This window comes from Sebastes fasciatus, chromosome 16 (genome assembly GCF_043250625.1).
Source record: "Sebastes fasciatus isolate fSebFas1 chromosome 16, fSebFas1.pri, whole genome shotgun sequence".
In the NCBI taxonomy this organism is placed as follows: domain Eukaryota; kingdom Metazoa; phylum Chordata; class Actinopteri; order Perciformes; family Sebastidae; genus Sebastes; species Sebastes fasciatus.
In genome coordinates this window covers 16,473,736-16,493,405 of record NC_133810.1, presented here as the reverse complement: position 1 = coordinate 16,493,405, position 19,670 = coordinate 16,473,736, and the positions used below count along the sequence as shown (strand labels likewise).

At 41.4% G+C, this 19,670-nt stretch overlaps 3 protein-coding genes across 15 annotated transcripts in view; 1 reads left to right on the top strand and 2 right to left on the bottom strand.

Annotated features, from left to right (window-relative positions):
• The first annotated feature begins 484 nt into the window (after nt 1–484).
• Nucleotides 485–7,955, top strand: eva1c (eva-1 homolog C (C. elegans)). Its single transcript, XM_074610885.1, has 8 exons — nt 485–960; nt 3,463–3,662; nt 3,957–4,080; nt 4,282–4,434; nt 5,813–5,956; nt 6,565–6,645; nt 7,009–7,116; nt 7,200–7,955. Exons 1-8 carry the CDS (start codon nt 852–854, stop codon nt 7,571–7,573), a joined length of 1,293 nt encoding a protein of 430 aa, XP_074466986.1. The 5' UTR covers nt 485–851; the 3' UTR covers nt 7,574–7,955.
• cfap298 (cilia and flagella associated protein 298) lies at nt 7,905–14,613 on the bottom strand. Of its 3 annotated transcripts, none has more exons than XM_074610886.1 (8): nt 14,482–14,613; nt 13,858–14,029; nt 11,795–11,962; nt 11,421–11,488; nt 11,182–11,340; nt 10,869–11,000; nt 10,677–10,772; nt 7,905–10,577 (listed from the first exon to the last, which is right to left on the bottom strand). In XM_074610886.1, the coding sequence occupies exons 2-8, from the start codon at nt 13,994–13,996 to the stop codon at nt 10,467–10,469; spliced, it is 873 nt and encodes a 290-aa protein (XP_074466987.1). In that variant the 5' UTR covers nt 13,997–14,029; nt 14,482–14,613; the 3' UTR covers nt 7,905–10,466. The 3 variants fall into 3 exon arrangements, with proteins under 3 accessions (XP_074466987.1, XP_074466989.1, XP_074466988.1); XM_074610888.1 differs by having other exon boundaries at nt 14,486–14,594; XM_074610887.1 differs by lacking the exon at nt 14,482–14,613 and having other exon boundaries at nt 13,858–14,173.
• Nucleotides 14,614–15,294: 681 nt separating this feature from the next.
• Nucleotides 15,295–19,670, bottom strand: part of synj1 (synaptojanin 1) — a 30,409-nt gene continuing 26,033 nt past the window's right edge. For 10 of the 11 annotated variants that reach the window (XM_074611414.1, XM_074611418.1, XM_074611421.1 and 7 more), the window contains one exon: nt 15,295–19,620. In XM_074611414.1, the coding sequence (XP_074467515.1) occupies nt 18,634–19,620 (987 nt within the window). In that variant the 3' untranslated portion in view covers nt 15,295–18,633. The remainder of the gene's footprint in view (nt 19,621–19,670) is intronic. The other variant, XM_074611424.1, reaches the window with a different exon arrangement.

Sequence of the window (19,670 nt, the reverse complement as noted above, 5' to 3'; positions counted from 1 at the left end):
TTATGTATGCAATTATTTATTTATTTATTTATTTATTTATGTATGATTTTCCCTTTTTACCTATAGCGAGGCCAAGAAGAAAAATCTAGGCAAATACAGCAACACTAAAAAAAAAGTAAGATTTTTGTTTATTTACACATGTTAAAATCAAATAACTGACATAAAAAATAATGGGGAATTGAGGAAAAAACGCTTATTGATGACCTCTACTTAAATAATATTAAACAAATTCACACTGTTAGAAGTATATATAGGCCTATATGTTATGACATAAAATACACATAACATTCAAATTTGTGCCTGTTAGTTTAAAGTCGTGGGACAGAAGGAAGAGAAAGAAAAGCAGAGGAGAAACCTCACAGAATGAAAGTAGTTTGCCATAATCCAAAAAGCAAACATGTGCCTCCTCATCGGTGCCAGTGCGTCACAGCACTCAGTGCGTCGCCTCTCTTCCTTTAAAATACTTTTATCTGCCACGCCCACTCCATAATTCCCACTCAGCTGTTACTGGAAGTCCAGTTTCAGTTTTCCACATGGATCTACTCTCAAATCTGCGGTGTTGAACAGTAGCAGAGTCGGACTGAGGAGTCGGATTAATTCACCTTATCTGTCACTTTGGACCAACTTGTTGCGCAGCTGCTATTTCTAACCTCCTCTCTCTCTCTCTCTCTCTGTGGTGCTGCAGGGTGGACAGGAGCTGCCCTTATTCACCAGCACACAGCCGCTGTTTGTGCTTCATCGGTGCTATTTTCAGAAGGATGAAGCAGTGGCTTTCTCAACTACTTTCTAACTACTTTTTTTTAGTGCGTAAAGTGTGTTTAATATGATCTCAGAGACAGGGGATAAGAGTCATGAGCTGGACGCGTCTTTGCCACAGCAGACTGGACTGGAGCCACAGCCTCTTCTACCTCACTTTACTCCTGTGGACCAGACGCATGACTGGACTGGCTGACTTCTCAAGTAAGATGATGATGATGGTGCAGTTGGAGGAGGAGGATAAATCAGGATGAGACTGGTTAAATATCACAGAAAGTGTTGTTACTTAGGTTTGGTATATGGGGCTATAATAGCTATAGTGGGGGAGTGAAACATATTTGTACAGATGATACATGGTGTAATTAATAAGGTGGTTTTTAGTTTTTTTCCCACATTGCCAGTGTTCCTAAAATACCATTAATTTGTCCCAAAAATCTCACTTTAGATTTGGCATGGGTCTAAGATAGGGTATGCTGTAGTTCCCAACCTTTTTTCTTAAGGGACCCCTATTCTAAACTAAAAACTGACAACCCCTGACATATTTTATGGATATTCAATACTATATTCCTGTGAGTATAGTGTCAGAGATGAGTTGTCCTGTTATTTTTTAGGATTTTCTTTTTTTTTCAATATTATATTTATTGTTTTTTTGTTCATTTTGAAACAACAGAACAAACATTCACAAATGTCCCCAATAACAACATTCTCGATACAAAGAAACTTAACAAACCTAATACTAATATAAAATAAGCCAGTATAGATACAGGAAAAACACATTATATACAAAAAATAGATAAATAAGTAAAAAGAATATACACAAGTAAAAATAAATAAATTAAAAACAATAAAATAAAATAAAATCTATTCATACAGTATATATATATATATATACTGTATACATATATACACACATATACGCACACGCAGTACATACACATACAAAAACCGATATAATCAATTTAATTTTTTAGGAACTTTTAATACAACTCTCTGTCTTTTTTTTCGTAAAATCAGACATACTTAATAGACTTCTTTTTTTTGACAAATTCAGTGTTTTCTTCTCCCCGACACTTCTATTATTCTATTAGCTCTTTGGTTGTTTTAACTGTGTACTTTTCTCATGCAGGACGAGGCTGTTTGACAGAAAGGGAAGGCTCTGTGACTATAACTTGTGTTCAGGTCTTCACCGTGCCCTTATCATATTTATATCTTAAATAATAATCCAAAATTTAAAAATAACAATTTCATTTAGTTTTCTTCACAGAAATAAAATTAAATGCTGAGATATAAGCCAACTGTATATTTAAAAAAAAAAAAAAAAGTTGTCTTACACTCCTTAAAATCAAGAAGGCCTCACGACCCCCCCGTGAAGCTTTGGCGACCCCTAGTGGGGATCAGGACCCCCAGGTTGGGAACCAGTGGGGTAATGTAAAAGATACTGTCAGTGAGAGTAAAATACATACGTTAGAGACTACCGATGCCTGAGAGCAGCCATTCTCTGCATTGTTTTACGTAGACAGTGTTTTTTCCCATGTTTCATCTAAACTGTACATCTAATCTAATCCGAGTCATGCAAGAATCCTTTTCTATAAGACAAATAATGTTGACATCTCAAGATGAGGGACTGTGAATCACAAGTAACTTAATCACTTCTACACACCATGCAACAAAGGTGGGTTATATTAGGGTGAATGCCAGTTGGCGGAGTTTGCCACCCAGGAACGAGATCTGGCAGTCAGCACTTTGGTGGGAAAGTTTTCAAAGCAACATGAGACAACTAACAGAGCTCAAAAGAGGCCAAACAAACTGATCCAAATCCACAGCAGATTGGAAAAAGTTAGAATCTTTTTCAATGAAGTTGTTTAGTTGTTGTGTCTATTTCTACCCCTGTATGTAATAGTGGATTTAGTGGGGCCCCTGAAGCACACCCTGTCTGTGATTGTCTGTGCCTTATGATTAAAGGAACCATGTGTAACATTTGGAGGGATCTATTAGCAGAAATGGAATATAATATTCATAACTAACTACTAGCTTAGAATGAGCCCTTCATATGGAGCAGGTCCTCTTTACGGAGTCCGCCATGTTGCTCCGCCATGTTTCTACAGTAGCCCAGGAAGGACAAACCAAACACTGGCTCTAGAGAGAGCCTTTAGTGTTTTTATGTTACCTGAGGACCACTGTAGTTTTCCGACAAAGCTTGTGAAACTGCGGTAACGTGAGCCGCAGAGTGCAAAAGCCGCCGTCTGACTACCGTTGCTCCTAATGTAGTGTTATTATGGTAAGGAGGAGTGAGCGGAGGGGTACTCAGTTGGTTGCAATCTGCAACCACACCGCTAGATGCCGCCAAATCCTACACACTGCACCTTTAAGGGGATTTAAAGGAGTACTCCAGTGATTTTATATTGCCCTTCTATAAAGTTTGGGGGCTTACAAGAGACAGACAAAAATAAATTAATGGCCTGACTTTGTACTTTTGTATGGGCCAATCTCCAGAAATTTGGGATCCTACATTTCCCATAATCTAACTCAATAGCATCGTTCAAACTCCACACCTCCAATTCATAATGGAGGCTTTCAAACTTTAGAGTACATTGAACCACTGTTTCCACATGCTGACTAGTACTTCTCATGTCAAGTAAATTGGACGTCATAAAATTGGTGTCTCTTTAATGTATTCCAGCCTAACCCAGGTTTTTTGTTTTACAGACTATCTGTCCAGGATCATCACCAGCCACTCTGCTCAGGCGTGTGACGGAGACCCTCTGCGACTCCACTGTCCACGCCACTCCACCATCTCCATCCAGTCCGCCTTCTACGGGAGCGGCGAGGCCCGGCTGTGCAGAGCGGACCCAGACTCTCGGCTCAGAGCCCACAACCACAGCTGCTCAGCTTTTACTGCTCTACAGGTGCGTTTTATGTGTGGGGATACTCCCACTGGATCACTCGTGTATATATGGGGGTGTTTAGCTGATTTATTGGAGAACTTTTCCCCACATATGTGTTTTAGTTTAGTATAGACACACTCCACCGTTAGATGAGCTGGCTGGTGAAGCTGCTGACTGATTAATAGTAGATTTATGAAGGTTATCTTCCATTTGTCAGCCAGTTAGTGCATCTTTTCTGCATTTGATTTGTATCAATGTGGACATCGAATCCTGGGAGTTGGTAAATGCCGACTTTCCCTGGTGTTTGCTGTGCAGAAGCTGCTCTCAGAGTGTCAGAGCCACAGAGATTGCCAGATGCCCGTCAACCACCTGCTGTTTGGGAAGGACCCCTGTCCTGGCACCACCAAATACCTCCATGTGGACTACATGTGTAAACCAAGTGAGTCCAGCAGCTCTATTCACATTTGTCCCTACCTTTTTTTTTATTGTGATATCCCCTCACAGTCAACTTATTCTCCCTGTTTCAGCACATACACATTTACTGGTGGATGAGCAAGAAATAGCTATACACAAAAATCTAACCCCCACTTCCAACACCCCCTTCACCTCTTCATCCTTATTGTTTTTTCCCCTCACTCAGCTGAACACAAAAGACATGTGATGTGTGAGGGGGAGACGATGCTGCTGCGCTGTAAGCCCCCCAGGCTTTTGAACATCTACGCAGCTGTCTACGGGAGAAGTCTGGACCAGACTGACACCTGCCCCTCAAACCTGACAAGACCACCCCCGTTTGGTGAGTCAACGGGATATTCAGTATTCTCCTGTGGTGATGGAAACTAACACATGATTCCTCTCTGACAAGGCCAAGAATGGGATGTGTTTAAAAACTACTTAAAGAGGAAAGTGTTGCCCAACAGGTAATCAGCAGTAAGTAACAGGTTTCCCCTACTCTGACAGTTTAAAACAGGCAATATTTAGCATTTTGATATCATTTAATAATTATTCACATTCAATTTGGAACCTTAGTAATAATTACTGTAAGCAAACAAGGTCATCACTATATTAATTAGCAGCATCGGTTGGTGTCATTTTTGCAGTTACGATGATATTTCATGAAGTCAGATTATGCAGGAAATATGCCACTTGCTTTGTGGCAAAAAAAATAAATAAGAAGAAAGTTATGAACAATAAGGGTGTTTGAAATCATAATCATAACTATATTGTGCACTTACCATTTCCAATACTGTCCGACATTTTATTTGTGTCCAAATACTGAGTGTGAAAATGTATCCTAAGTAGCATGCCCCTCTAAAATCATTAGTGTCCATGGCTCAGCAGACATTTTTTACTTGTTATTGTAGGAAAATCACAGGTGTTACTAATAATATTAACGATGGCTCTGTTGTGTCCAAGTGTCCTCGTAAACCATGACAGAGAGCCAGCATGCACATTACCCGGACCCTTGGCCCGAAGCAGCTATTTCAGGATTTTTATTATTTACACCTGTACTTTTCTGACTGTGACATGCCAAGTTGTATTCTGTGATAAAGGCCTATGGCAGATGGTGACATAAGTAAAAGTCCTATGGAAATATCAGCTCTAATCTGTTCACTAAAGCGATGGGGATTTATGATGGGAAATTTGGCCTAGATTGAAGAGAAACACAAGTAAAAACTATACTTTTTTTCCACTGCAGATATTTTGAAGTGCCATAACAGAAAAAGCACAGGTGTAACTAATAATATCAGTAATGACTTCATTTCCTGTGTGTGTGTGCCTCGGACACCGTTAATGTTATTGAGTACATCTGTGCGTTTCCTGGTATGAGAAAAAGGCCTATAGTGTACAAATGGTGTGAGATAAAAGCTAGATTTCATTGTCATTTGTTAGTTCTACCAAATTATACTAGTTTTACAATGATGTGACACAATGCTTTAAAGTATCTGGACATCGGATGCTTTAGAATAAGCAAAAACTATTTGGAGATGGCTTTAAACTAACACAGATACACTGAACTATTTGCTTTGCTAGAAAAAAGAAATCACTGGGCTGCCAAAAAAGTTGATTTAATTGTTGTTAAACTACAACCAAACTCCAAACTATTGGAGTGTGTCAGTGTGTTTCTTATTCAATGCCTAGCTCTCTGAGTTTCTCTTTGCTGCTCCCAACAGAGTGTCTGAACCACGAGGCCGTACACTTGGTGTCCAAGTCCTGCTACAGCAAACAGAAGTGTGCTGTTCCTGTCGGCAACCAGACCTTCAGGGACCCCTGCTTTCCAGGAACCAGGAAGTACCTCAGTGTGGTCTATTCTTGTGGTAGGACTCTTTCTGCTTCCTCATTCACTAGATACAATTACCAGCCTGTTGATGAATTAGAGAGTTCAAAATAGGAACAGGCTTCCGTGACGTTATCCTCACGTCATGTCTGTTATTGTTTCCCCCTCATTCATCACGTGACGGTTCTCTCTGTGAACATTTGTAGTTTCCCTATCTGCTGTTCTCAGCCATATCACACCCAACAACACAGTAGCGGGAAATAATAATACACTTGTGAGCTCAGATTTGCGATTTAAAGGCTGGCATCCTGGTAAACTTCCTGCGATTGCCACAAAATGCCAGTGAGGTCATGCAGCAACATTGTTCATGTATGAAAGATTGAAGATTTGAATTTATGGCCTGGTTGACATGATTCTTCTGACTGGGTCTGTTGGCTCCATCTAGCACGAAACAATGTGTGTTAACCTTGTAGACCGGCTATCGACACAATTGGACCGAATATATTCATAAATGTGAGTGTCGCTCCATTGTGGGCCCAGATTGTGCAGAGGTTTGGGTGTGGGAAGTCTAGATTCACCTGTACACAGTCATGAAATCGATATCAATTTGTCCACAGCCATGTAAAGACTCTTGTGTCTTCCTTCCAGTAGTACCGCAGACTTTACTAAAGGAGGCAGACCCTTCCGTATTCAGCTCAACCTCGCCTCCTACTGTGGAAACAGAAAAAGGTAACCGCATCACGCCATCTGTTGCACTTTCAGGGCTGCGTTCCAAATCACATACTTTTAGTACATACTGCAGCTGCCCTTACAAAGTATGTACTGTTGCATGCAGCATACAATTGGGACATACTACTTCGTCATAACATTGCGTCTTGAACTTTGACCCTCTTTGGTTGTCGGTTGCCAGAAAAGCATTCTGGCTTGTATACCGCAAATTACATCCTGGTATTTTTGTCTTTCTGCATTTGTCATACTATGTATTGGAACATACTAAATGTTTTTCTGGCATACTAAATAGTGTGCTAGTATGGGTATGTAGTAAGGTTTTCTGTGCCGTTTAATCTGACATCATAATTCAAATGTTTCCAGCAGCTCCTCCTGCAGATCTGGAGGAGCCCTTCCCCAAAGGGTCAAGAAGGCCAGACCACTCAGGAGCCATGATGAGCAACTCTCTCCTGACCTACGCCTACATCAGAGGTAAACATTTCTCACATGCACACATTCATGAATGCAACATGTAAACCCACGCCTTATCTCCTTTCCTTTATTTCCCCACACAGAGCATCCAGAGATGGCAGCGCTGCTGTTCACCTCCAGCGTATGCATCGGGCTTCTGCTCACACTGCTGGCCGTGTCGGTCCGAGTGACCTGCAGAGGGCGGAGAGATCACAGGCTCGCACCCAGGCCTCGTAGCCAGGCTGTCAACTGCCAGGAGGAGGACGATGAGGATGATGAGGATGAAGAAGATGATGACGACGACGAAGAGGGAACAGAAAGCTCTTTAATCTCAACCGCTGAAAGGAAGGCGATGCACGGCTGGGAGGAGGTGACTTATGTGAGCGAGGCAGCGGAGCGGGCGGAGAGGATTGAGCGCAGGGAGATGATCATACAGGAGATATGGATGAACGCCTATCTGAATGGCAGCCCATGTTAACTAAACTGTGACCCCCGTGGGTGCTATTCAGCACCTTCAGGATTTTTTTTATCAGGATTCTCTGCAGCAGCTCCCAGCATTTGATTATTAACAAACCAAGACACTTTTTCATTTATTTTTTTTACACTGTAAAACAATTTGTTGTGTGTTTTTCCATTTTTTGCAGGAGTTTGCTCAGTTTATGAAAAATGTAATGTTTGGATGAAACTGCAGTAACTAGCCATATTTAAAGGATCAACAGGGTTTAATGCTATAAAATGGGTGGTCACATAAATTCTGTAATTGTTTAAATGTTGTATTTATTCACATCCACTACTAAATGAAGCTCAGATTTTCAGGTTGAAATACTGTTTATTGCTACAAAAACGCTAAAATCACAAAAGGTTGCCACATTCATTCAAGTCAAATCAGTTTAATTTACTCAGCCTAATATCACAAATCACAATTTTTTTCCTCAAGGGGCTTTACAATCTGTACAGCATATGGGAAAACAGACAGACATGCAATAGACCAGTGGTTCTCAACCTTTTTCGTGTCGAGGACCCCTAAATGATACACAATAGGTCACAGACCCACATTTGCTTCAGGGACCGCCATCGCAAAAGATTAGATTAGTTGTAAACTACAGTTGAGGAGATAACGGTGGAGGAAGAGAAACATGTGAAACCTATGATCAGAATATTCACTGACTCTTACTCACTGAATTAAATAGTGAAAATAAAACTATTCCCTATTTTTCTGGGGACCACCTGGAACTCTCTCAACCACTGCAATAGACCAACATAGTAAAATTACAGTATGGGCAATCAGGATGACAAATTCGGAGGACGTCGAGCATCTCCCAGCTGCTGCTAAACAGAGCTGAGCCACATGACCTCCTCTCAACCATGGAGACCTGGAAAGAGGCAAAAACTCAAGCACACCATTCACACAGGTAGGAGAAAGGAAACAAACACACAAAGGGAGAGAGAGAGAGAAACACAAGAGTAGGTGCTGAGTCTTCTGGAGGATGAAGATCCAGATCCGAAGAATGGAAGGTTAGAAACTGGTCAATAATCATTTTGAGACCCTGGATCACAATGTGGTTTCTTACGTATAGGTTTAACTACAACATCCAGAGGACTAGAAATGATACAGTTTTCAACAGGACCTGTTGCTGCATTGAAAGGAGCCACGGCCAGGATTGTTTACCAACTGCAACTGTTAAAGTTGACTGACCAATGTGGCATCACGAGGACAGGCTAGTGTCGCCTCAACTTTAATAATAAAGTGATCCGACATCACAGATGTGACAGGAGAGATAGTCAGAGGGATAAGGGCCAGGTGGTCTGTAGAGTACCGCGAGGTAGGATGATCGGAGTCTGTTGACCTGGACAAACATAGTTGATAGGAGATGGTTTTAATAGAAACTAGCTGAATTGAATATCAAGCTCGGAGGTTAAATTGAAAATAGACTTATAGATAAAGGCAACATTGGCATTGGTGTAGTCAGGTGGGGAAGCTTCATTTAATGGATTGAGCCATGTTTTCACATAAACCCATCATATCCAGACTGTGCTGAAGAATCAAATTATCTATTGGTAAAGCTTTGGAAGACAGTGATCTAATATCTACAGTATAAAAAACAAATTTGAGGGTCTTGCTCTCATTAGTAGGCCAAGATGTCGGTGGCCTGCATGTGACAGTGTGGAGATACAAGGGTGATTACCTTAGATATTTAGTGTCAACATCTAATGTAATCCACGGTATTATTACTGTACTGATTAATCCTAAAGGTAGCAGCTGCATCAGTGAAACTGATAAATCACATTAAACCAAAGAACATGTCAGGGAACATGATCCGTCATAACACTCCTAGTTTGTCTAAAGCAACCATGAAACACAGTTGCTCTCCTCTCCTAACTCCCTCTGGGTTATAACTCCAGAATGAAACGTTTTCATCGTGGACAAATCTGAGGCTTAGTAAGTGTCGAGTGTTATCTTTCCTAACAAAAATAGGCACATTAGTGTTATCCCTACAGTATAACTAACTACATTAGTGGTCGTTAAAATTGCCAGCTGTTCATACCGTAGACTCAAGCTATGTGTTCCAGTTTCTCCATGATCACTCTCTTTAAAAAGCCATCTGCATTCAATGTTACATCCAGGATGTTTTTTTTAATACGCAGTGTTCCTTGAAGCCGGGGCCATTCCTCTCTGAATCACTGCATGGACTCTGTCAACTGTTCCACAGTTTGATTAAACTCTTTCATATTGAACTCTACAACTTCCTCATCGCTGCTGGGACAAGAGCTGGAACGACCATCTACTGTGAGGCAACTTCCTGCCTCAGAGCAGCGCCGACTTTCAGAGCAACTGACGGGAGACAAAGAGAGGAAAGGTGTAGCATCCTTGTGAAACTGTGTTCCAGTTGAATCACTACCTGTTTAGACACAGGCGACATCGAAAACAATTCCATTTGATTTCTTCACACAAGAAAAATTTACAATAACAAACTTAAATTTAATTGTTTGCACAGCTTCAATAAAAACTTTACAACAGGTTGAAAACAATCGGTAAAGGAAAGAAATACAGGCATCAGATTTAAGTTCAAATAAATCAGGTTTATAATGACATTGGACAACATGTGGACATCATTACCTGTTCTGTCACACAGTGTCTCCAGATGTCTTCTTCACATTTCAGTCCAGTTAAAAAAATACAGTAGAAATACACCTACTATGAACACATCTGCCGTATATAGTATTCTCTGGAAGACGTCAAACATCACACTGAACAACAACAACAAACTGATTTAAGAATTTGTGATAATAAGGCATCTTAGTCAGTTGCATATATAGATGTAAAGGTCAGATCAGCAACTTTAAGGTGGAAATCTGAGTGGTAGCGGTCTTTATCTCGGTCCCCATTTGATGTTGCTGAGGCCTTGAAACTGTTTTCTGAGGGCCTGTCTGTCTGACCAATCTGAGTCCAGGTGGCTATCGTCGTCTGCCTCCTCCAGTTTCTGGAAATGTTACCAGGAGAAGGTTGGAAAGGCACATTCAGTAGAAACAGGAACATGTTTTTTTAATGTGTTCGCTTATTTAAAAGTCCATGAGCTCACCTTGAGCTCCTCCTGCCTCCTGTACTGATGCATCATCATCTGTTTCTGCTGCTCGTCGGTGATCAGAGGCTCTCTTGCTGGCGGCCCCTGCCCTTTCTGAAAGAACGGCGACATGGGTTACAGTTATTATCACTGCCTGCCATATATATACCGCAAAAATAGTCCCTTCAGATTGGCTGAAATGGCTCTCACCTTTTGGATTTTGACCACGAGCTTCGTCTTTTCGTTTTTGCCGATGTAGTCCTGCAGTTTTTTCCCCCTCTGCATCTCTTTGGCAGCCCACCATAGCTGGCACTCGTCCTCTGTGATCACCTGCAGAGATGCCTGAGGTACGGACAGATGGAGAGGAATGGAGGAGAGATTATCAAGGAGACAGTGAAGACAGATTCACCTCCAAATGTACCAAACAAGAGTACTGTAACTTGTTGTTGACTGAAAACTAATTTCATGTCAGCCAATAGCTGCGAGAAAAACTCTGATCACTGACCCAGGTTGAGTTGTTTACCTGTGTTCCTGATAGGTCTTCCCGGTCCTCAAACTCCATCCTGATAGGGTCATGAGGAGGCAGCCCCATGGGGTACACGATCATGACTGCACCCCTTAGTGGATCCAGAGCGTCCTTAACCGTCTCCATGGTGACACAAACATTAGCCTGAACTTGTTTCTGAAAGAGAGAGACAGATTGAATCAAAAGTATTGACCCTTGATGAACAAGACGATCAAAGGTTTAGTGTTTATACTCACTTTGGAGATCAGTGCCTTTGCATCCTCCACGGTTCTCATCAACACCTCTTTCATCTTGTCATTTGGAGCTGGTAGAAGGCAAAGAGGTGGATTGTCAGATTACCAAAACCCTTTTTTCTGATTGCATAGAAATTAAATTACTTTTTTAAAACATATTTTCATGCAAATTAAAAGAAATGCTCGGCAAATTAACCTCTTCACAAAACCTTTTGCGTTAGTATATCTGTATGTTATTCACAGTAGGGATGCACAAGGCCTAATTCAAAGCTACAACCACATGCAAAAGGACTTGTCTTCCTGACAACGTTAAGCATGCGTTTAGCATAATTTTCTTGTTAAACTACTTAGCCTACAGTCAAGAGTCACAGTCTTACCGTGTCCGTTCCTCCTCCCAATCTCATCCTTTCTAAATACCGGCCCTCCGCTGGGTACACACTTGTCCTCCCATTCATCCTTCAGTTTCAGCTCCACAATCTGCTCATCTGTCAGCCCCTGCATGTTGGGTGGCAGCGTGATGCCATGGTCTGCCAGCTCTGGGATCTCTGAGGGTTTTTCAGAAATTAACAAGCAAATCAATGTCAGTGCATCCTACTAGACTGAAATATCTTATTTATAATAATAATAATAATAATAATAATAATAATCTTTATTTATATAGCACTTTTCTAAACAAGGTTACAAAGTGCTTTTCAGAAAAATAAAAATAAAAAAAAGAAAGAAAATCAACAAAACAGAAAAAAATAAAAATAAAAAAATAAATCAGCAAAGAATAAAATACTTAAAAGAGGGAATATATATATATATATAGTGCTATATTTGAGCATAAAGTAAATATGTCAAAGATACGTAGGGTGGTGACTCATAGGATTGTATTTCTGCCAAAGCTGCCAAGTTCAGTCTTGAGAAATGCTTGTCACGATGCACATGTACACTGGCAAGAAATGTTCATCAAGATGCACATGTACACGTGCAACAAACAAAAAGCACTGATTCTGTCAGCTTCACAATGTTCCAATACAACCTTATTAGTCATCACCTTATCGCAAACTCACTGATCTGTGCAAACTTTTAGGTACGCACGTTGTCTGAGGATTGCGTTTCTCTTGAGAAGATTTAAAATAGCACTAAAGGAGTCTTAATCAACAAGTCTAAATCACTAAGACACATCTGATTTCTTATTTGGATAGTACTTTTACCATTTTGCCAAGCTTTTTAGCCATTTGCTTTTCATTTAGTCTTTTTAGTTGGGTGACGGTCAATAAAAAAAGCTTCTGAAAGCACACCGTCAGAGAGCTTGTTTATTAAGACCAGTTGGATAGCCGGACAAAGGGCTAAACAAAGAAGGCAACTTCCAGCAATACAGAGCAGCTTATTATCTATCTATATCCTTAATCAGCCTTTCTTGGCAGACACAGTGACCTCAAAATTCTTTCTCTCACGTGCAATCATAACCTGAAATTACTTGTTCACACGCCTCATATATTTCAACTCAACGCTCATGTCAGTTTTATGCTGAGGGGTAATTACGTTGATATGGGAGTATCTGACTGGGAATCATAATCCACATAGATACTACATCTTTTCTTCACCTGAGATGAAAAGCCTTGTCCTCTATGATTTATCAAACACGTGTGCATTTTAGTGCGTTCGGTGTTTACCTGTGGAGAGCGAAGGAGGTAGCGGGTTCATCTCCTTGTCCACCATCTTCTGGTGCAGGGCATTTATTTGGATAGGACTTTTACCATTTTGCCAAGCTTTTTAGCCATTTGCTTTTCATTTAGTCTTTTAAGTTGGGTGACGGTTAAAAAAAAGCTTCTGAATATATATAAATATAAGAATCCTTAGTGCTGAAATGTAGTTGTAACCTAAATGTTCTACAGAAAATCCAACAGTATACCAATACTTACAGTCAATTATTTAAGAATAAAAACACATTTTAGTTTCACCCTAATAAACATGAATAATTAACTACTTCTTTGTCTTTTTGAACCAGGCTAGTGGGATTTGCCAGTAAGCTGTTACCCCATTTAAATAGGTAGGTAGATAGATAGATAGATAGATAGTAACTTTATTGATCCCGAGGGAAATTCAAGTTTCCAGCATCACAGTTCCATAGTGCAAAACATTTTAGTAAAAAGGCAGTAAAAAGTTAGTAGTGCAAAGTACAAAAAAAATATACCAGATATAAAAATACAAGGAGATGAAGAAACTGTTAAAACTGAATATAGTGCAGGGTAACAGCTGTGATACACGACTATTAAAAAAGTGAATATAGTGCAGAAGAGACTGTTAAAAATGAGTATAGTGCATTATTATCATCTTTAACGGTCTCTTCTGCACTATCTTCAGATAGTAAAGCCAGATGTGTGAGTGTAGTCTACTGAAGCTTCTCATCCCTACACACAGTGTGCACAGAGATCACTGGTTTATTTCTCACCTGCACATATCCTGTCCACTTTGAGTCTCCCGTTGTAGATGGCTGTAATCTGCTGGATCACCGTCTCCAGAGTTGCATCCACACTGGTGCTGAACACAAACTGGGTCTCATCTCCTCGCTTCACATGCAGCTGCACCATCTTCAGCAAAGCAGCTCACCACCTGTTTACCAGCTAAAAAAGAGACGTTTGGGGAGTTTAAAGACACTTGTCTTGTTGTTAAATAAAACCCGCAACAACACGTAGATTATGTCCGTGTAAACGCAGTGTCCGGGGTCGTTAGGAAAACATTGTAACCATAGTAACAAGTCGTGTGCGGAAGCTTCCTGAAAACTCTCAAGGCCTATTGAAGGAGGCTGGATCACGCGTCATAGCTCGCAAGGGAATTACGCATACGCAGTAGAATCTGGTCTGCCCTCGCTGAAATTGAGCCAATCGCAACACACGACCGCAGCTCGAGTCACACTGCGCATGCGTTTTACCCAACAACCCAAGACTATTGTCCTAACCTCCTTCTATAGGCTTTGAAAACGCTAAGCTAACGTTAGCTTTTGACTAGCTGTTTACATTCATTTGCTTAATCTGTTAAAGGGCAATTTCTCTACAGAGACTGAGAATAATAACACTTACCTGTGCAGTGAAACGACAAGCACAATACGGTACGTCCAATGTTCAGGCTGAGCTCACACTTTGTTTACAAACGGTGCGGTACTAGCTATAGGGTGCATGGGGGTTCTTCTTATTCGTGTGAACTATTTACGGCAGGTTAGAACAATCCAAGCAGTACTGCTGCCCTCTAATGGTGAATAATGGTAACACTGTGTGGCCAATCAGTAGAAAGTAGTTCATAATGGGATCAAATATCAATACCTTCTTTGCATAAAAGTGTCATATTAAAATGCTATACGCAAAAAATACAAATAAAAAAAAAGGAAAATAAAAGACGCACAAAATAAACAGAGCAATGCAGCACCAATCAAATTTGCGTTAACGCATTATTATCGTGTTAATTTTGACAGCCCTAATAATTAAACATAATTAATTAAAAGTAAATGTAACTGTCAATAATATTTAGGCTGGTGTTCCATATGAGTAGCATGATATTACAGGGACTGTCTATATCTGGTTTAACAAAGAGGAAGGTGAATATTTTCAACCATTGTCAAGTATTACACATATAACACATTTGAAATTTAAAGAGCTACTGCACACTTAAACATGTTTTTTTGAGCCGTAAACTAAATTATATGACTGTACGGTGATGAAACACATCAATGCTGGTGTTAATATTGACATTTCTTATCAAAGTTATAAAAATTCCATGGTTCAACTCGCCATCTACTGTTTTAAATCAGACCTGTAGAAGTATATGCTGTTTAATTCTTTATGATGAATGCAATAAAGTTACAGCCTGCAGTCAGAGAAGACAAACATCAACATTCAGGGTCAACTTACATTTATTTTTGCATACATACAACACAAACTGCTTCATACATAAATGTGCAATCAGCTGTGCACTTAAAATATGGAACGTTGGATATTAACATGAATCGCAGCTTCATGTTTTCTCTTTAATACATACAGAATATGTTCAACAACACAGACTCTTTATTTACTATGGATTATAGCCATAAAAAGGGACACCAACCTCACAAAAAGGAGCAAATTTTGTTTCCTATAAAATCTCATCTTGAACATGACATGACACAAAGCGCTGGCTAGTCACCTACTGTTAATGCGGATACGGTATCTACTGCACACATTTGGATAACACAATAAATGCATTTTTAGAGATGACACCGACATGTAAGCAGAGGCAACCTGATACACTTGCTTACATAGATAGCTTTCAGTGTAGTGAACGAAGATTATTTGTACTTATTTTACATATGCGTTTAAAGCCTCTGTACACCCACACAGGTGTTTTCAGTTATTCTGGTTGATTAGACCCCTGCTCAGGTTCAAGGTGGCTTAGGTTACAAATCACCTATCAATAAGAATGATAAAGTCGTAATTTGTCCCGCCCTAACAGGTTCAACAAAGCTAACAGGAAACTCAGGATGGTGTCACTCAATTAGACTATACACGCCCACATATGGTGCCTTCAAATGAAACTCGTGATTACAACATGGGAAGTCGTGTACACAATATGCTTGGCGTTCAAGTGGTTAAGTCGTGAGAACACCGCTGCTAAGCAACGGCAATATGAACGTTACTGTCGGCGTCTAGAAGCCACAGAGGCTAACAATTTAGCAAGCTGGCAAGTGGGTAACATAATGCAGAAAAAAATTACAAAGAAAAACAATGTACGACTAAAATTACAATACATTAACTTATTATCCACCAAAAAAATTTACTTCCAAGGCCTCCGCCATTTCTGACAACGTCAACAAACACGTCACAAGTCGTGAACTCGGAGCTTTCAGAAACTTTCCACTTATCATGTATACCACATTAGGGGGGCGTTCATATGGACTCTTCCTGAACACGGTAAACTGATATATATATATATATATATACATATATATATATATATATATATATATACATGAGAAGAAGTCTAATCAGCCACATTAACTGAAAACACCTGTGTGGATGTTCAGAGGCTTTAAACAAAGCACAGAAGCGTTAGTTAGCTGGTACTTTCTTGGGTCAGATGTTTTATCCTCCATGAGCCATCAAAGACATTTCACCCAGTAACATAATTTCTGAAGGTTGGGGGGGGGGGCGGGGAGGAACAACATCTGATTAGATTACAACAGCTGGCATGTGTCATGTTAGGAAGGATTGCACTCTCACTGATCCTTTTGCAAATCTCATCATCGTCAGCATTGACGGGTCATTGGGGGTGACCTATACAACTCAACAGCAGTGAAAGAGTGACGTAAGGTAGTACAGGGGGAAAATACGGACACTGACAACACCACACACACACACACCTCATGGATGGTAACAAAATCAGCAAGGCTCAGTAACAATTACTCTCAACTGGAGGGAATGGCTATGGGTTACATATCACAGGTGGGGACCTGCAAACGCTGAGGAGGGTTTGACACCCAACACTCAAAATCACACTACTGTCTGGAATGTGGGCAACACGTCGCCTGTGAAGGACACAACAAACAACTGGAAATGATCTGGTGATGCTTTTGAGCATACAGTACAGTGTAGTTGAGTCAAGGTGGTGAATAATCTTCTACTAGAGTTGCTCTGGGGGAATTCTCACTCCCTTTGTGGGGAAAAAAAAAGTCCTTTGTGTTGTATTGTTAACAATTTCGCATACAGTGAGGCCACTCCACAGCCCCTGGCAGGCTGGAGAGAGGAAATACAGTTACAGCCATGAGCGAGTGAATACAGTGGCTGTTAGTTCAGAAACCTGTAAGCAAATACACCATGTGCACAGGGGGTAAAAGCTCTGATATCCCACTCTTAACTCTGTGCACACACTCACATCCAAACACAAACACTGTCAAAACACGACAACGGACGATATGCACCTCAAACACAACACATTACTTCTCACCACAGTATCAACAATAGATTATTTAGAGTAAATGTTCTTCGAAATTAAAAGCATGACTTTTGCGATAAACAAAAGTTGAAGTAAAAAAAAAATGTGCCCTCGTTATTATTATTATTATGCATGGCTTGTCCTTGCTGCTGCTGCCATGTCCACGGACCCCAAATCACACCATCTTCGTACTTAAGAGCAACAGAAGTATACACACGCAAAAAAACGCCACATTCTCTGAATTTACAATAGTGTGGTTAAACGCTTTGGATAAACCAAGAAGGATCAAAACACTACAGAGAGGTGGAACGGTCATCTGTTCAATCCGCAGGCTCTCATTTCTGTAAGAATACAACCAAGAGACGGCCTTTCAGTGCATATCAAGTTACATTGTGCAAACCACTGATGATGGTCATCACAAAACGCGCACATTTAAGCGAGTCGTTTCCATGTTGAAAACATACATTTATACATAATCACTATGTACGTATAGGTTATGATATAGAGCTAAAGCTAAGCGTTAACAGCCCATAGACGAAGAACGATGACCAAATAGGGAGAACAAAATGTCTTACTATCAAGGTGGATGAGATATTACAGAGCATCAGTCCTGCGGCAGTGAACAGTTTGACTGACTGTGACTAAACCCAGTGCAACGTAAAGTACATTCATGATAAAAGCAAGCGCACACTAGGACTTTTTAAACTTGCACCCCTCAGACTCAAAAGAACAAAACAAAAATGTACAACAAAATCTATTTTGGGGGCAAATGTAAAAAACCTGCAGTGCATAGCCTTTCTACTACATGTAAACTGAGAAGGTAGAAGATTACTCCTCTACTCTGAGAATCCCGCTCTGAGGTACAGGTCAGTCAGAATGATGGATATGAACCGCAGTGTGTCAGCGAATGTAGGATATTGCACAGGTGGTTAAACACGTGATTTGTGCGTATACATGTCCTTTATATATACTGTAGACGCAGGCACGTGTCTGCCGCCATGAATAAAAATAAACATCAGAACGATTCATATTAAAATAAATGTTAATATCAGGGGGAACAAGCAAACATATCCGTGGTGACACACGTTTAGGCTCATACGCTTCTCATGTTACTGCTCGAGATATAAATCCTTTTTCCTGTGATTCAGAAGGGGGATTGGTCTATACTTCTTAAATACTGTCTCTTTTGTACATACACACGCACATATACACATTTATCATAGATCTATACATATCTGGATATGCCCTTTACATATTAAGAGTGATCCTATCTTTCTGTTGACTCCCTGGGGAAGAAGCAGTCGTCGCTGGGTCCCTCTGGGAGATTTGGGTTACTGGGTACAGTTCTAGTTGCGATGGGAGGAGGGAGGATTGGGAATGCTGAAGGAACCGAGGATAACCAGTCGGGCTCTGAGTCGAACACAGAGCGGGAGGGCTGAGTCTGAGTTTGGGACGCTAGGGAGCTGGAAGCGAAGACGGGTGGTGTTTTGGTTGGACGTTGAAAATCCAAATCATCATCAAAAGTGACCCAATGCTGGGTTGGTTTCCCTCCTGGGGGAGGCGGCTGGCGGCGAGGTGCGAGGACGGGCGGGATGGAGGAAGGTGGTGCCAGAGGCAAGGACGGGGCAGGAGACGGGGCGAGGGGGACAAGAGGAGAGGGATTGAAAGTGGACGATGGACCAAACAGGGACATGGTCCTCTGGATCTGGGAGGCGGGTGCAGCAGCAGCAGCAGGGGTGGGGATGAGTGGCTGAGTGAAAGCAGACATGGTCCTCTGCATGTTTGGCGTCACGGCGGGACGCTGGACGCTGAAGTCCGGGGTGAGCGAGCGGTGCTGCTGCTGCGCCAGCGGGCCGGTGAAGGGATTGGTGCTGCTGGGTCGGGCGGGGAGCGGTTCGGTCAGGATGAGGCCGGGGGAGGCTCGCAGCGTCTCGTGCGATCGGCAGCGAGACGGGACCGGAGGAGGCGGGAGCAGGGAGGAGGCGAACGGCGACGGGGTGGAAAGCGAGGAAGAGGAGGACGATTCGAGCGCCTGCAGATCTGACAGAGCGGAGGACTGGAGGGAGAAGGATGAAGGAAGAGTGCTGGAGGACGACGGGGACGCAGCAGGAACGGAGGGGGGAGCACGCAGAGAGGAGCCTCTGGTCAGGGACTGGGTGGCGTGCCAGGAGGATGAGGGGAAATCAGAAGTGAGTGCATCGAAGGGGTCGGGCTTCCATTGTGCTTCTATTTGGATTCCGTTCAGTCCATTAGTCTACGGAGGAACAAGACAAAGAAAATGCCATTCAGCTGTCACATCAAACG

What these genes read in the sequence shown, in the direction of transcription:
- eva1c (XM_074610885.1), top strand. Translation starts at nt 852, where the DNA reads ATGAGCTGGACGCGTCTTTGCCACAGCAGACTGGACTGGAGCCACAGC. An exon ending in GGACTACATGTGTAAACCAA is followed by an intron (nt 4,081 to 4,281) that starts GTGAGTCCAGCA and finishes CCCCTCACTCAG; the next exon opens with CTGAACACAAAAGACATGTG. An exon ending in GACAAGACCACCCCCGTTTG is followed by an intron (nt 4,435 to 5,812) that starts GTGAGTCAACGG and finishes TGCTCCCAACAG; the next exon opens with AGTGTCTGAACCACGAGGCC.
- cfap298 (XM_074610886.1), bottom strand. Translation starts at nt 13,996, where the DNA reads ATGGTGCAGCTGCATGTGAAGCGAGGAGATGAGACCCAGTTTGTGTTC. An exon ending in AGTGGACAGGATATGTGCAG is followed by an intron (nt 11,963 to 13,857) that starts GTGAGAAATAAA and finishes AAAAACCCTCAG; the next exon opens with AGATCCCAGAGCTGGCAGAC. An exon ending in CAAAGGCACTGATCTCCAAA is followed by an intron (nt 11,341 to 11,420) that starts GTGAGTATAAAC and finishes TCTCTCTTTCAG; the next exon opens with AAACAAGTTCAGGCTAATGT.